This window comes from Eretmochelys imbricata, chromosome 26 (assembly GCF_965152235.1).
Source record: "Eretmochelys imbricata isolate rEreImb1 chromosome 26, rEreImb1.hap1, whole genome shotgun sequence".
Classification (NCBI taxonomy): Eukaryota; Metazoa; Chordata; order Testudines; family Cheloniidae; genus Eretmochelys; species Eretmochelys imbricata.
This window is the reverse complement of record NC_135597.1, coordinates 1,993,155-2,007,084: the sequence shown is the minus strand read 5'-3', so window position 1 is coordinate 2,007,084 and position 13,930 is coordinate 1,993,155. Positions and strand designations below refer to the sequence as shown.

The following is a 13,930-nucleotide window of genomic DNA, read 5'->3' as shown; positions in this document are numbered from 1 at the left end:
ACTCTCCTTCTTCGGGACATAACGCGCTGCATCCACAGCATACCCAGACTCTTAGTCCAGAGAGTAAGAACAGCACCAAGCCAGAACTCCAGATCTCTAGCATGGTTGTGTCTGCTTCCACCAGGCCAGGTAAAAAACAAAATTTACTTCTTGAAGTCGTTCACCAGTGTTTTCTTGCTGATTAAATGTAATAATTTATGTCTGTAGTAAAGAAAATTTGGAAGGAAGCTTTCTGTACTTCCATATATTGCTGTCCTGAAAAGGCACATCTCAGACTGAACTCCATTCATAGCACAAAATCTTCCACTTAATTCAGTCATGGATTAATGTGAGCCTCCAGTTAATCTGATCGAGGCCTCTAGAAACAGATAGTTTAAAACCAGGATAAGGTGTTTTTGTTTTGTTTTTAACCACAATTTGCTATTGCTAGTTATCGCTGGATAATTTGAACCTAGGCTACAAAGAGCTCCCTTTTTTAATTAATAAGGAAAAAGACAAAAATAAAAAGAGAGACCCAAAGAAAACCCCCATGATTAGACGATAAGAGATTTAGAGAGACTGTTACAAATTTAAGCACTAGCATGTGCTGTGCATAGCTTGTGTCATAAGCATTACCACGTGATATGAACTTGGGAGCCATATGAGACCAAGACTGACTAATTATTCCAATCAAAAGAAAATAAGTAAATATGATCCAAACAGGAGAAAGACTCTGCAATGAAGTCACAGCTTTATCACTGTTTGCTGTGATCTATGTCTCCACACAGATCTTTCTTTAGAAATATTGCTACCTAAGGAGATTTCTCAATACAGAAGAGCACTGCAAAAGCAAACCTGTCATATTTACAGTAGGTGGACATCACAGTTCGGATTAAGCTACAACTTTATATGCAGCATGATATCCTTGAAGCAAGCAAAGAATCTGGTGGCCATGGGAAAGCACTTACCAAACGGTGGTTGAGTCAGGTTAAGGCATAGGAGGTGGTATGCTTTGGGGCAGTCCTTTTTGTCACACATGACTAGTTCTCCTCCATCTCCACACTGGAAACAGTTGTCCTCATGCATCTGCTTCTGCTCTGTTTTTATTTTTCGTTTCTTCTGCTTTAGCTTGGCATTCTTTGCCTTCTCTTCATTCGCTGTTGCAAACGCCGTCTGGCAATCAGAAGCAAAAAAGTTACTGCATTAACAATTTTAGTCAATAAGTAAGAGTCACTTTAAAAAGCCATATGTCCCCCAAAAGTCAACTGTGGGTTATTATTTCTGCAAAGCATGCTCAACGAAGTTTAGTGTACCCAGTGACTCCCATCTCCATCTCTCCTGCCGCACACAGGTTTGAAACAAGTTAGAATGTTGCCAGATTACTATTAGTGATCAGATTACATACTGTAATATGATGGTAATATCCAAAGGCCCACGGATGATTGGTCCCTATTGCAGTAGGATTTGTATTCACACAGAGAGACAGTCCCTTCCTCAGAGAGCTTATGCATAATAGCTTTGTGAGCAGACTTCAGTCACTTCTCTGCCCCTACAGAGATAATACTTCATAAGAAGCTGACTAAGGTCAGCACTCTGGGCTGGGACCAGAACGAAGCACAACAGCAAAACAAGTTTCCAGATCCTCAAATGTGCAGGGGAATTTCACAATGCTTTCCATATAGGAACGGCAAAAACAGAAGTAAAACATGTGACAAGATTTATTAAAAAGAAAAAAAAAAAAAAAGAAGAAGTCAGGTACCCTGAACACGATGGGCCTGTTCCATGCCACGTCTCGGTAGCAACCTGGTTGGCTGCTCTCTTCCATCCTAGAGATGGGTACATTTACTGTAGTACAAACTTGTAAAGCCTTTGGGGGAACCTTCAGGGTACTAAACAGATATTACGTGACATGAAACAGATCTCTATTCACTCTCCTCCCAGAAACAGAAATTTCAATACAAGTGCGCTGAGCTCAATTTTTATTTCTGTACCACTAACCTTCGGCCGTACTCCTAGGAAGCCACTGCAGTTTTCTGCTCCACAATGGCATTCAGTCCTACCATTGCCCAGACAGTCCAAATTATAATTAAATGTCAACTCCATCCCTGAAATTTAAAGAAAAACTATTCACACACATAAGACATGGGGGAGAAACACACAAGTGGCAATTCAGCTTTAGCATCTTCTCCCTTCATATTACCACCACTATTTTTAAAAGGGCATAGTTACAAGATCACAATATTTATAACTTCATCCAAAATATTGAGATGAAACATACTCATGAAGCAACAACTAGAGAAGTTGTAAATAGCAAGGCAGAACAAATGATCCAGAATCCATGTTCTGAGGACAACAACTCAGTTTTGTTCTGTTCTAAAAACCAAATGATGATTCAACAACCAATAATTTTGTGGTTGTTGAACTTTAAGTCTTATGAGCCTGGTTACAAACATAGCATTGAAATAATTTCTTTTTAAACACTCTTTTCTAGGTAGAATACACTCACATAGAAGCCCCAAATATTTTTTTTCCTATACTGATTGTGTCCATTTTCCCATTTGGATAAACACTAATTACTGTTCTTTAGTTTTTCTGAAAAGGGACAAAGCGTCCTTCCTCTGCTTTGTTTATACAGTGCCAGCATAGCTTTGGACCAGACAGGAGCACTACACCCTGTTTTTCTACACATCATAGAGAAACACTGGCTACTCTATCATTTTAATCTGTTTAAAGTGGTAGATTGGTTACAAAATGTTTAGCATCTGGAGGCTGTTCCAGATCTGATGTTAGGGAAAGGATCTGAAACTGGGGGTCTATGCAGACATGGCAAAAAGAGTTAACATTGAATTTCTCTGTGTTTTCAAGCGTGAGGCGAAGCCCTTGATATTTTTTGTTTGTTTGTGATAAAGCAAGTTTCATCTTTAATATTCTGCATTTCATTTTAAGTTGCTCCTAATGATACTATGCATATGAAGAGCTAGAACTTCTTAATTGTGCATTTTCTTTGTCCCAATGGGTAACTTAAAGTAATTGTAAATGTCAATGAGACCAATAACTTCAGAAGGTAAAAAGTGGGTGAGCTGGCAACTGATTTCCATTTTAGGAGAGGAGGGCACATGCAGGATGGAGGCTTCTTTATACCTGCAGGAATATCACAGAGAGCGAAGAGGCCAACTCTAACATCCCCGTTCACCGTCCATTTCTGCGTTTCACAGTTCGGATTACAACTGTGGTTCATAAAACGAGAATAATTCCCTTTCGGACCAGCATCTATTATCCGGTCCTTCAATAAAGAGACAAAAACACAGATTTAGGATCAGACAAACAAAAGTCTTCCTTTGACAAGTCAAGTAGCTATGACTGCAGATAATATATTTAGACAGATACTTGACAAATGAGTTATAATGGATATTCGCTTTTCCTGGAAGTAACTTTTACCTAAAGCTCCTCAGCGCTTATGCAGGGAGAAATGAATGGCTTACGGTATTGCTAATGAGCTCTGGATCCTTCCATGTCTGGTTCAACCCCAATCCTGGTCAATAGAGACCTAAATGAGTTACCCTCCAAATACAACTGTTTGGTGACCGATCAGAAATACGCTGGAATTGCAATGCAATTCTATCAGACAGGTGCCCACATTCCACTCCGACTGACAGTCTTGTTGACAGTATCAGCAGACAAACTATGGACTCAACAGACCATGGGAATTAATTTTCCCACACCCCACAGAAGCCCCACTAAGTCAAGGCTGAGGCACAATGGTCCATGAAGTACCCGCTGTATGAAACGACGACTTCACTCTCTGGGACCCTCCACATGCACGAAATGCCTTACATTTGAGCTAGAAGTGAAAGAAAAAGTAATTCTTGTGTTTTAAACATGGACCCTGATCCTCCGATCCCAGATCTTAAGGCCTAGTCCCGTAAGCAGCAGTATATTTTACACTGTGGAGCTATGGTGCTTTACCTTTGTAACAGTTAACATATAAAAATTGGTTATGCTGTTCTCATGGGCACGTTTGATCCGCAATCGGCATTCTTCTTCATCAATTAATTCACCAACATATTCGTTTACAAATTCACCCTGCAAAGTCAACCAAAGAAACCCATGCTTATTGCCTGCGATCTGTATAGTTAAAAAGAGGGAGGAAGCATAGAAAAATGGGATGGGAAGCCCTGAGGGATCAATTTTGTCCATTGCAAGGCCTAAGTAGGGTGGCTCCTTAGGATAATCCAAGTATTGAGAACTGGTTAAAATAAAGTTCTACACAACAGTGACCAGGGCAGAAAAAATACACATGCACTCAAGGTTTAGATTAGTTACAGAACTGTCCTTCAAAATGGAAGCATCACACCTAGAATTTTTAATAAAGCGGCAATTAAATAGTTATCCCATTTTGAAGGACACATTTGATTAATGAGTTGTATCTTTCTTGGTCGATTGCATATAGCGTGTCCACGGCTCTGCTTGTACTTCTGTCCTTTTTAAAAAAGGATCTGTATGGTCAGGCTATAGAAAATGAGCACACATTTATAACAATATATTCAAACACCCATGAGAAAACATCCCTTAGGCACTGTGTACTATTAAGTATAAGGCAAAAGCAAAGCCAGAATTAAGACTGCTTCTCCATGCCCTGGTCCTAGTTATAGCAGCACAGCTACAAGATTCTACATTATTTGGAGGTTCACTGGCAGTATTTTAAGTCACATGCTTTCCTTTTTTTAAAAAAATTTCAGGCTAACATACAGATGCCCACAGAATATCAACCTGACAGGACAACACAACCTACTGTACTGCTAAACATTTTCACTGCATAGCATTTCAACAATTCATTTTAATGGGACTTTTAACAGTCAATAACAAACAAGAAAAGTTTGTGATAAAGTTTTAATGTAGAACAGATATTACAAAACTGGCTTAAATAATTAAACCACTAAAAACAAGTTAAAAGTGAGCCTTCAGGCTGACTGTGTTCCCAGCTTTCACATGATGGACTTTGAAATGGCCAGGAAATGATGATACCTTGATACAAGGGAGTTAACACTTAGCACATTGAGGGTCATTTTATTGTAACAGTCTCAACAGTTCTAATGCTTAAACATTTCCAAAAGCAGCTCTTTGAGATGCTCAAGTTTAAGTGTCAAACAAGCATCTGAGCAGTTTCAAGGTTTTTTTGTTTTGTTTTTTAAATAAAATAGTACCAACATGTTACAGACTATGTGGTGTCACCAGTCTGACAAAAGACTATGAAAGCTAAGAGCTCTTGTAGCTGGTTGTGGGAATGGCTCCAGAGAGAACAGAATCATGTCCGTCACATTTTGGAGCTTTGAAGGGGAAGAGGCTGTACTGCAGGAGGAGATCATCAGGATAACATTTTCAAAAGCACTTAAGTCATTCCTGGAAATGGGATTTAGACTCCACTGGACACAGACTCCTAAATTACTTGGAGAAATCTGTCATCTCTGAGATGAAATTTTCAAAAGTGTCTCTCTCTCTTTTCCCCACCAAATTCCTTTAAGTTTAGCCTGTGTATTTTGGAACAGATGGTTTAATCAAGTCCCCAAAAGGGGTTTTCTAATGGAGCCACTGACAGAATTTTTAGTAGAGCTCCTACAGGACACAAATACATTGTTTCATACTTAGTATGTGACGAAAATTCATAGAAAATCCACCATAAAAATGCTATGAACATTTACCATGTACTTGGTGCAGAAAGGAACTGAAGAGAGTTAAAATGTATTCTCTGTCAATTTACTATGGTTTCCTCTAGTTACTTGTTAGTAAGTTATTTAAGTTCCCATGAGTAGAACTGTCCCAAGTTCAATCAAAGATTTACAGTTTCAGCTGAAGCAGTGGTTACCAACTCACATTTGAAACTGGTTTGTTCAAACACCTCTGATATTGCCACAGGCAAGTGAATACATGACACATCCATTTAGGCCCCACACAACATTTCTCTATGCCAAATTTCTATGTACAGTAAACTAAGTTACTAAACAAAAACAAGGTAGATACCCTAATCAGAACTGACAAAAGCAAAGAATTCACAGTTAAAAGTTGCTACTATGCCTTTGCCCAAGTCCATTTCCCTGGGTACTGCAGAGTCACTTCAGACTAGTAGTAATCCTCTACTATCTACGTGTAATATTTAAACAGCATATAACTTAAGGACAATTCAGAATCTTTTTGCTTTTGTCTAACTGTTGAGATTACATTTTGGAGCTAAACACATCATCATCCAACAGCGCACAAATCACATCCAGCTACAATCCAAAACGTCACATCAGAATCCCCAGTCTGGACAGCAGATAGCTTCATTTAACAGAGAATCGCAGTGAAGACCTTACATCGAGTTTAAGTCCACCAGAACTATGGAATGTGCCTTCGCCATGAGAAGTTCTAGGATACCTTCTTTAGCAAGATGTGTGCAAATTTAAAGTGAAGAAAATATGAAGCCAACTGAAAGCAAAATAGTGCTTTGGAGTGAATTCTGAAGATGCAGGTCAAATGATAAAAACAACAACTTGTCCTGAAGTCTTAATTGTCCATTCCATCTGCAGCCAGAGCTGGATCTTCCACTCTTCAGGTGTGCTCAGCCTCCTCCTTGTTCAGAAACAACGAAGCCTGCATGAGTAAGAGCAAAACATACATCTGTCCACCAAATCCAATCCTCTGCCTGGCAAGTTAAAGCAGCCGTGAAATCCAGGCCCATCATCCTCATGCTTGCCTCGAAGTAGAGCAAGACTGCAATCCAGTGTAAGATTTTGTTTTTCCATATCAACTGTTGCACATCCCACCTGAATCCCAGTGGATAATCCCAGACTGGTGTCCCCAGGAATACAGTGTGCAGCGATACAGTGTAAAGGAAAACCAAAATGATCCATTTCCAGTATCTTTATCACTTAGTCAGGAAAGGTACTTTCATCCCCCACCCCACTCATCAGTGCTACCCCACCTGCTACCACTCCTCTAAGGACTCCAATCATCCTAACATTTATGTTAAGTCCTCAGTATTTCCTGAAGCTAATCAGTTCTTGGTGCTTTCAGTTATAACAACTGCACCATGTCCATCAACAGAAATCTCTGTATCTTCATTATTCTTCTCTGCCTTCTTGAACTTTAAACAAGAACTTAAGCGTGTTGTCCAATGTTGCCTGATCACCACAAGCCTTTTATTATTCCCCTCCGAGTTCTTCTGAAATAAATCCAGTCTGTAGAGTTGAGTGTCAAGGAGGCTATGTCAGCTCCCTGGTGACCAGACGTTTGTAAAAGCAATGTTGCATCCCCGCCCACTCCCAATCCAGACAATCTGCTACTGGGAACTGCAGAGTGATCATGTTATCATGTAAGAGTTTAAAAGAAAAGGCAAAAGAAAGTACAGAAAGCTACCTTGACGTAACCCCTCGGAAAGAGGCTCACCACCTTAGGTTGCCCCATCTCCCATCCTTTGAGTTATTTCATATCATGAAGTGTGATTAATTTCATTTGCTGTGTTAACTCTGGGGTTGAGGGAAAGAGAAAATAATGGAGGTGTGTTTTATTTTTTATTCCCATCCCTCTAAGACTTTAGCATCTTCAATAGCCAGGCTTGGTCAAAAGAGCATCTGAAACCATCTAAAAAACTATTTTTTCCCCTCTCCCTCCATGCTCCGAAGTCAATATGAGAACTTATGTACATCACTACCTTCTAGAAGAAGTACTGATAGTCCTCATCTCCTGCCCATCACCAATGAAATTTATAATAAGTTGAATCTGACCCTTACTCTATAAGAAAGCATTGTAACTGAAAAAAACACCTCTGCCAGATGTCTCATATTCCACGAAGTTGGATTTATTATCATTTCCTCCACTTGAGGAAGTTTCATGCCTTGTAAATTTAAAGGAACAATTGTGTGTAGGACGAATTCACTTGAAAGTATTAACTTTTAGATACATTTTCTTTCAAGGTACAAACAATAAAAGAGTAGCAGCACTCTCCTCAAACACACTCTTTAATGGCTAGCTCAGTATTTGTCCTAAATTCTACCTTTTTAATGTTCCTTTTTGTCCTGAGCCCCCAGCCACGTCGATCGGTTTTTATGATTTCAGCATCTGGATAGAGTCTTTTGGTGAAGCGCTGGTTCTGACAGCGCTCTCCCGCTGGGCACACTTGGGGATGACACTCATACTGTAGCATCCTGTTCAGACACTCTGACTCTAGGCCACAGGGGTTCTCATCAGATGGCTTGCAATTACAGCGAGGGATTTCTGACAAATCAGCAACTTGAATCTGAACTTTCCCTATTACCTTGTTGGACTGTGGAACAAAACAAAACAAAAACAAAAAAAGACACAAGGGATACATTTTGATTTATGGCCACACACACAGAATGTAGATCAGAACCACTTAAATCAAGGCCCACTACTGTCAAGGTATTTCAAAATGTAGGCAAAAATAACAGCTATTACACACAGCTACTAACATCAGAGGCAGTTGTATTTTTTCTATTCCTCTCTAAAAGGAAGTGTGTCAACTCAGAAAAGGTAACGAGGCAAAAATACTTCTCTGCAATCTAGGACTTTCAGAGGTTGCATCTGGCACTGCTTCACCACTAACAATCAAGCATATCAGGTGTTCAGAGAAACCAGCAATGAGGTGTGTAGCACAGAACGTGGGACAGGACTGTTTCAGGCTTTATGATACGTGTATTAGTATGACAACTCTTTTAAGGCATACAAAAATGTAAACTATTATAAAGTACAATGAAATAGATAAGTGCACAACCTGGGGTACTGTGCCCCCAAGGTTGCTGGCAAAAAAAATCTAGACCGTCTTTTTAGTATCCAGATTTCAAAATTAAGTTCTCTCACTAATAGTTTGTTATTTTTCAATGCTAATATAATTTCTTAATGGTAAGTAAGCCCCAAGATTCATCTGAGATGCGTGGGACCCACTTGCAATTATCGAAGTCCTTTGTCTTCAGTACAATTGACCTTAAACTCAAAGTCCCTTTTACTGATGCTTACACCTTCCTTATAACAATGAAAGGGCCTATGGTACTAAACAAGGCAGGCCAGAAGAGAACTTTGAAGGATGGCAGACTGATTATCTGAATTTTCTTCTAAGCCACAATTTGCTTCCCTGTTTAAATCTATAGCTCATTCACACAAAGGAGAGGACTCACTTTAATATGTTTGTAAGGTGGGGGTTTTCTTGAATTCCTTTCAATCTCTAGTGCTTCTTTGCTTTCTCTTTGTGCTTTCAGTTCCTGGAAGCGTTTTGCAGCTTCTTCAAGTGCTGTGCAAGGGAGTCCAAAATGGGGAGGAATTAGTATTGGCTGCTGCTGCTGAGAAACATTTTTGAAAAGCTAGGAATTAGAAATCTACAAAGAACAAGCTAATAATGAAATGTTACACTACAGCATGAATGAGTTTTAAACCAAGTGGTTTTCAGTAGATATTTAAACACTATGGGGTGGCCCTCTACATCAGAGCCCAGGTTCCACCTCATAACATCTTTAAGTAAGTGGGGAAGAACTGGGGTTGCCTACCAACAGCACAGAGAGGGAGGAAGTTAGACGCTAATAATATTTAGCCTCTATCCAATGACACTATACAGAGTTTGCAGCTTAACACAGACACAGAACACTAGCCACATAATTCCCATGCAAGTTAAGTGACGATGTAGAAACAAACATGTGGAAGTTTTGTTATAAACCACGATAAACTTTGTTGAATTTTACCTTTCTTGAAAGTCTTGTTAATACTAGTTTGCCCCTCAGCAAAGCTTTTATCTCCTTCAACATAAGGGAAAACTCTGCCCTGGTGTACCCAATAGTAGTCATGTGAACCGAAGAAAAATACTGGGAAGTCCCCGATATCATGTTTGAGGCCTTGTATGTTGAGAGGCACCGACCTGGGATTGCAGATCTCAGCTGGCCACCACCTGAAAATCAGAAAAGGGTAAACCTTAAACTCTATGAAACAAAGGCCAATTGCTCGGCTTCTCAGTCTGGGAATTCCAAACTACATTTAGTCCCTAAGATATGTGACTGCAGTGCGTCCTATCCCATTCTCCTTACAAAAGCAAAACTGCCTTTGATTTTACTTGGGAAGCGCCACAAAAAGATGTACATTTTTAAAGTTCTCATGCTCCCAATCCAGGGTACGGCTTTAGGCCTTGTGTAGTATATGCATTTTGGGACTAGCTATCCGAAGAGAGAATCTTTAACACAACTGTCCAGCTGTACTTTACAATATTTTTATTAAAAAACAAATAATTGATAAGGCAATTTTAAAAATATAATTTGAACAGTTACAATCAAACCAAAATTTCAATGCTTGCCAAACATTCAACTTGTTTAGATCCACTGTTTAAAGAAAGATTTTTAAAGTTTTTTTTTTTAAACGAGGTTTTACAAATCCTGTCAAGAACAAACATTGTCATTTCATTTTTCCCCATGGAAACTTTTTTTTTTTTAAAAGGGGGGGGGGGGGAGGAGGAGAAGAGAGTTAATCCTCTTGCCGTACTGGAAATCCAATCAGCAGCATTCTGCTAATGCATAAGAACCAGAAAGTAAACTGGGCAGCATCATTTCACTGCCCAAGTGAGCAGAGTGAAAGCAGTAAACAGCACTAGTGATGAAAAAGTAATTTGTATTTTTAAAATTCTGTTTAAATATCAGGCATTCCCTTTCACAGACTCAAAATTAGACAAACAACAAGAAAACTCCAGAACATAACATAAGAACGGCCATACTGGGTCAGACCAGTGTCCTATCTAGCCCAGTGTCCTGTCTTCTGACGATGGCCAGTGCCAGATACTTCAGAAAGAACGTGCAGAACAGGGCAATTATCGAGTGACCCATCCCATCATCCATTCCCAGCTTCTGGCAGTTAGAGGTTTAGGGACACCCAGAGCAGGGGGCTGCATCCCTGACCACCTTGGATAACAGCCATTGATGGACCTATCCTTCATGAACTTATCTAATTCTTTTTTTAACTCAGTTATACTTTTGGCCTTCACAACATCCCCTGGCAATGAGTTCCACAGGTTGACTGTGCATTAGGTGAAGAAGTAGTTCTTTATGACTGTTTTTTAACTTGCTGCCTATTAGTTTTGTTGGGTGACCCCTGGCTCTTGTGTTACATGAAGGGGTAGATAGCACTTCCTTATTCACATTCTCCACACCAATATGATTTTATCAACCTCCATCCTATCCCTCCTTAGTAGTCTCTTTTCTAAGTTGAACAGTTCCAGGCTTTTTACTCTCTCCTCATACGGAATCTGTTCCAGACCCCTGATCATTTTTGTTTTCCTTCTCTGTACCTTTTTTCCATTCTAATAAATATTTTCTGAGATGGAGTGACCAAAGCGACACACTGTATTCAACGCGTAGACATACCATGGACTGATATAGCGGCATTATGATATTTTCTGTGTTATCTACCTCTGTCCTAATGGTTCCTAACATTGTTCGCGTTTTTGACTGCTGCTGCACATTGAGCAGATGTTTTCAGAGAATATCCATGGTGACTCCAAGATCTCTTTCTGGAGTGGTAACAGCTACTTTAGACCCAAATATTTTGTATATACACCATGAACCAAATAAAAGGATAGTTGTTTCTGGCTATGTTCACTGAACTGCCTAGGCTACAATTAACTAATACTATTTGTAATGTGATTTGACAATTTCAAGTAAATGGAGTTAGAAACCAAATATGAAGCTATGGGCCAATAGTGGGACCAATTCTGAATATTTTCACAAAGCAATTCAACCTGGAAGAAAATATAAACACTGTAAAAACAAAAAAACCTCAAAAAAACTACTTTTAGTCTCATTTTCTTATGCTCCATTTGTCCACTGAAGCCAAGGTTTAATTACAAGATCATATTTAAATAACCAATTACATGGACGCATTTCTAGTTTTAAGTTTATCCTGCTGAACATATGTAGCCAGCCTAGGCTAAAATACTAATGTGTTGAACTTAAAGGTAACTAGGCAAGATAAGACTCCACACTGTTTAAAAATAAATGATTATATCCAGGTATTTAATGTGTACGTCAGCAACAGATATTCCAACATTTTCAACCTCTGAGGAACTTGGACCCATTTTGGGTTGATTCTAAGGAGAGCCAGAACTGGAGATCTGTCATATGACAATATGTCTACAAGGTCTCATATAGGGAAGGGGGTTCGTAAATTCAGCTATTATTGGAAAGATAGCCCTATGCTCTCAGCAACTGTAGCAAGAGACAGGCCTTTAATTGACTGTACAGTAGTTAGTCTTGGACATATTTCACTGATTTGTAACAATTCCCTGGCAGTTTTGTTGTACTTGTGAAAGTCTGGAAATAGAAATTAAAAGCAAGTTTGTCCCTTGCAATAAAAAATGGGATTCTAAAAGATTCCTCCATGGACAACTTGAAACTGCAGTGCCAAAGGCTGTCTAATGTACTTGTTCTTTGGTCAGTGTTCTATAGCCAGATCTACGTAAGATGCCAAAAGCCACAGAGGCAGCAAAAAGTGTATCTAAGATGAAAACCCCTAGCAACCTCCCTGCCCTTCCTGGTCTTGGGAAATAGAGGACTTTTTATCACCTCCACTAATGTCTATTAGACTTGAAGCATTTTACTGATCACATTTATTCGGAGGCACAGGTAGGGACTTGCAAGAGAGAGGATCGACAACTGTCTGCATTCCTGCAGAGGCCTTTTATGAATGATCTCTAAAAATAAATGCAAACTAGGAAGTTTTGATGCCCTGGGTATTTCCTGATCTTCCCCATCAGCAGGACACATTTAGGGAACCCACAGACAGAGCTTGAGTAAGTATTCACCTTAATGCCTATAAATAAATGAGTAGAATTTAATTAAAAAGCCATACAACATCTGACACCATGTTAGATACAGTGTGTACTTTTTGGCTCTTGTTTATTAACACTGGGCTGCTCTGGTTGTTTACCTGCGTAGCTGCAGGATATAGTAAAAAAACAAAAACTTAAAATAGTTTCCAGTTGTATTCAGTGAACTTGCCTGTAATTTCCAAGCTTGACCCAAACGATCTGCTTGTAACGTAGTTTCTTGCCAGCTTTACAGTCATTGCAATTCCAACATCCTTCTGGCATCTCCATGTTGAGACATTCAGGGTGGAAGGAAGCTGGACAGGACTCGCAGCACAATAACTTCCCACCTTTAAACAAAAACTCGCTCATTTTACAGAAATAGGGGTTTGGGGCTTGTGAGAGGTTTTTTTTGTTTGTTTTTTTTTAAATATTTAATTAAATGCATTAAACTTGGATTTGCCTCACACCAAACATATGGCAAAAGGAAGGGATCAAGTCAAAGTTACAATGCTGGATTAAAAATAAGTATTTTTCGTATTGTATATATATGTCTCTTCTGTTTATGTGAAATCATAATTCCTGACTGCATCATAAATTGGAACAAGAAAGGCAATCAATTTTTAAAAATTAAGTTAAATTGGGCAAGTTGGCATTACATCAGATCCCCTTAAGAGAAACCATCTTGAAAACTGTATGGTATATATATTTTTTTAATCCAGACAGTCTGGCAGGGGCCAACACCTTTTCTCGACAATTAGACAAATTTTGCACTTTTTTGGAATACTTTTTAAACCAACACTGTCATGACTAAATCCCTTAGCAATCAGTTAGTGTGCATAAAAATCAGCCTATAGGTTGATCAATGTTTTTCTGCTTTCAAAGTTACAAGAGAAAAAAACATTAGAATTGTAATTATAAATCTGTGCATACCCTTCAAAATGAAGGTTTACCAGTGTGAGCACTATAAATTTACTTATATAATGCAGAATGAGATATTACAGAAAGATTTCCCCCTCCCCCAGAGTTCCCTTTGAACACAAAGGGAATCTGATCTCAGAATGTGGTAAACATTACTTTTTTAAAAAAAATTTAGACAAAAAAGGTTCTTTTTTGGTTGGCTTG

General features: G+C 39.0%; 1 protein-coding gene across 5 annotated transcripts in view; it reads right to left on the bottom strand.

Moving 5' to 3' along the window:
- NSD3 (nuclear receptor binding SET domain protein 3) overlaps positions 1 to 13,930 on the bottom strand; it is a 63,705-nt gene that overhangs the window by 7,555 nt on the left and 42,220 nt on the right. For 3 of the 5 annotated variants that reach the window (XR_013344572.1, XM_077805740.1, XM_077805741.1), the window contains 8 exons: positions 12,999 to 13,155; positions 9,705 to 9,907; positions 9,147 to 9,259; positions 8,009 to 8,278; positions 3,946 to 4,062; positions 3,121 to 3,262; positions 1,978 to 2,084; positions 948 to 1,152 (listed from right to left, as the gene is read on the bottom strand). Coding sequence is in view for 3 of the 5 variants with exons in the window: in XM_077805740.1 (XP_077661866.1) it covers positions 948 to 1,152; positions 1,978 to 2,084; positions 3,121 to 3,262; positions 3,946 to 4,062; positions 8,009 to 8,278; positions 9,147 to 9,259; positions 9,705 to 9,907; positions 12,999 to 13,155 (1,314 nt within the window). In the remaining 2 variants the exon portion in view is untranslated. Of the gene's footprint in view, positions 1 to 947; positions 1,153 to 1,977; positions 2,085 to 3,120; positions 3,263 to 3,945; positions 4,063 to 4,869; positions 6,607 to 7,371; positions 7,482 to 8,008; positions 8,279 to 9,146; positions 9,260 to 9,704; positions 9,908 to 12,998; positions 13,156 to 13,930 lie in introns of those variants that run through there. The other 2 variants (XR_013344573.1, XM_077805742.1) reach the window with 2 other exon arrangements.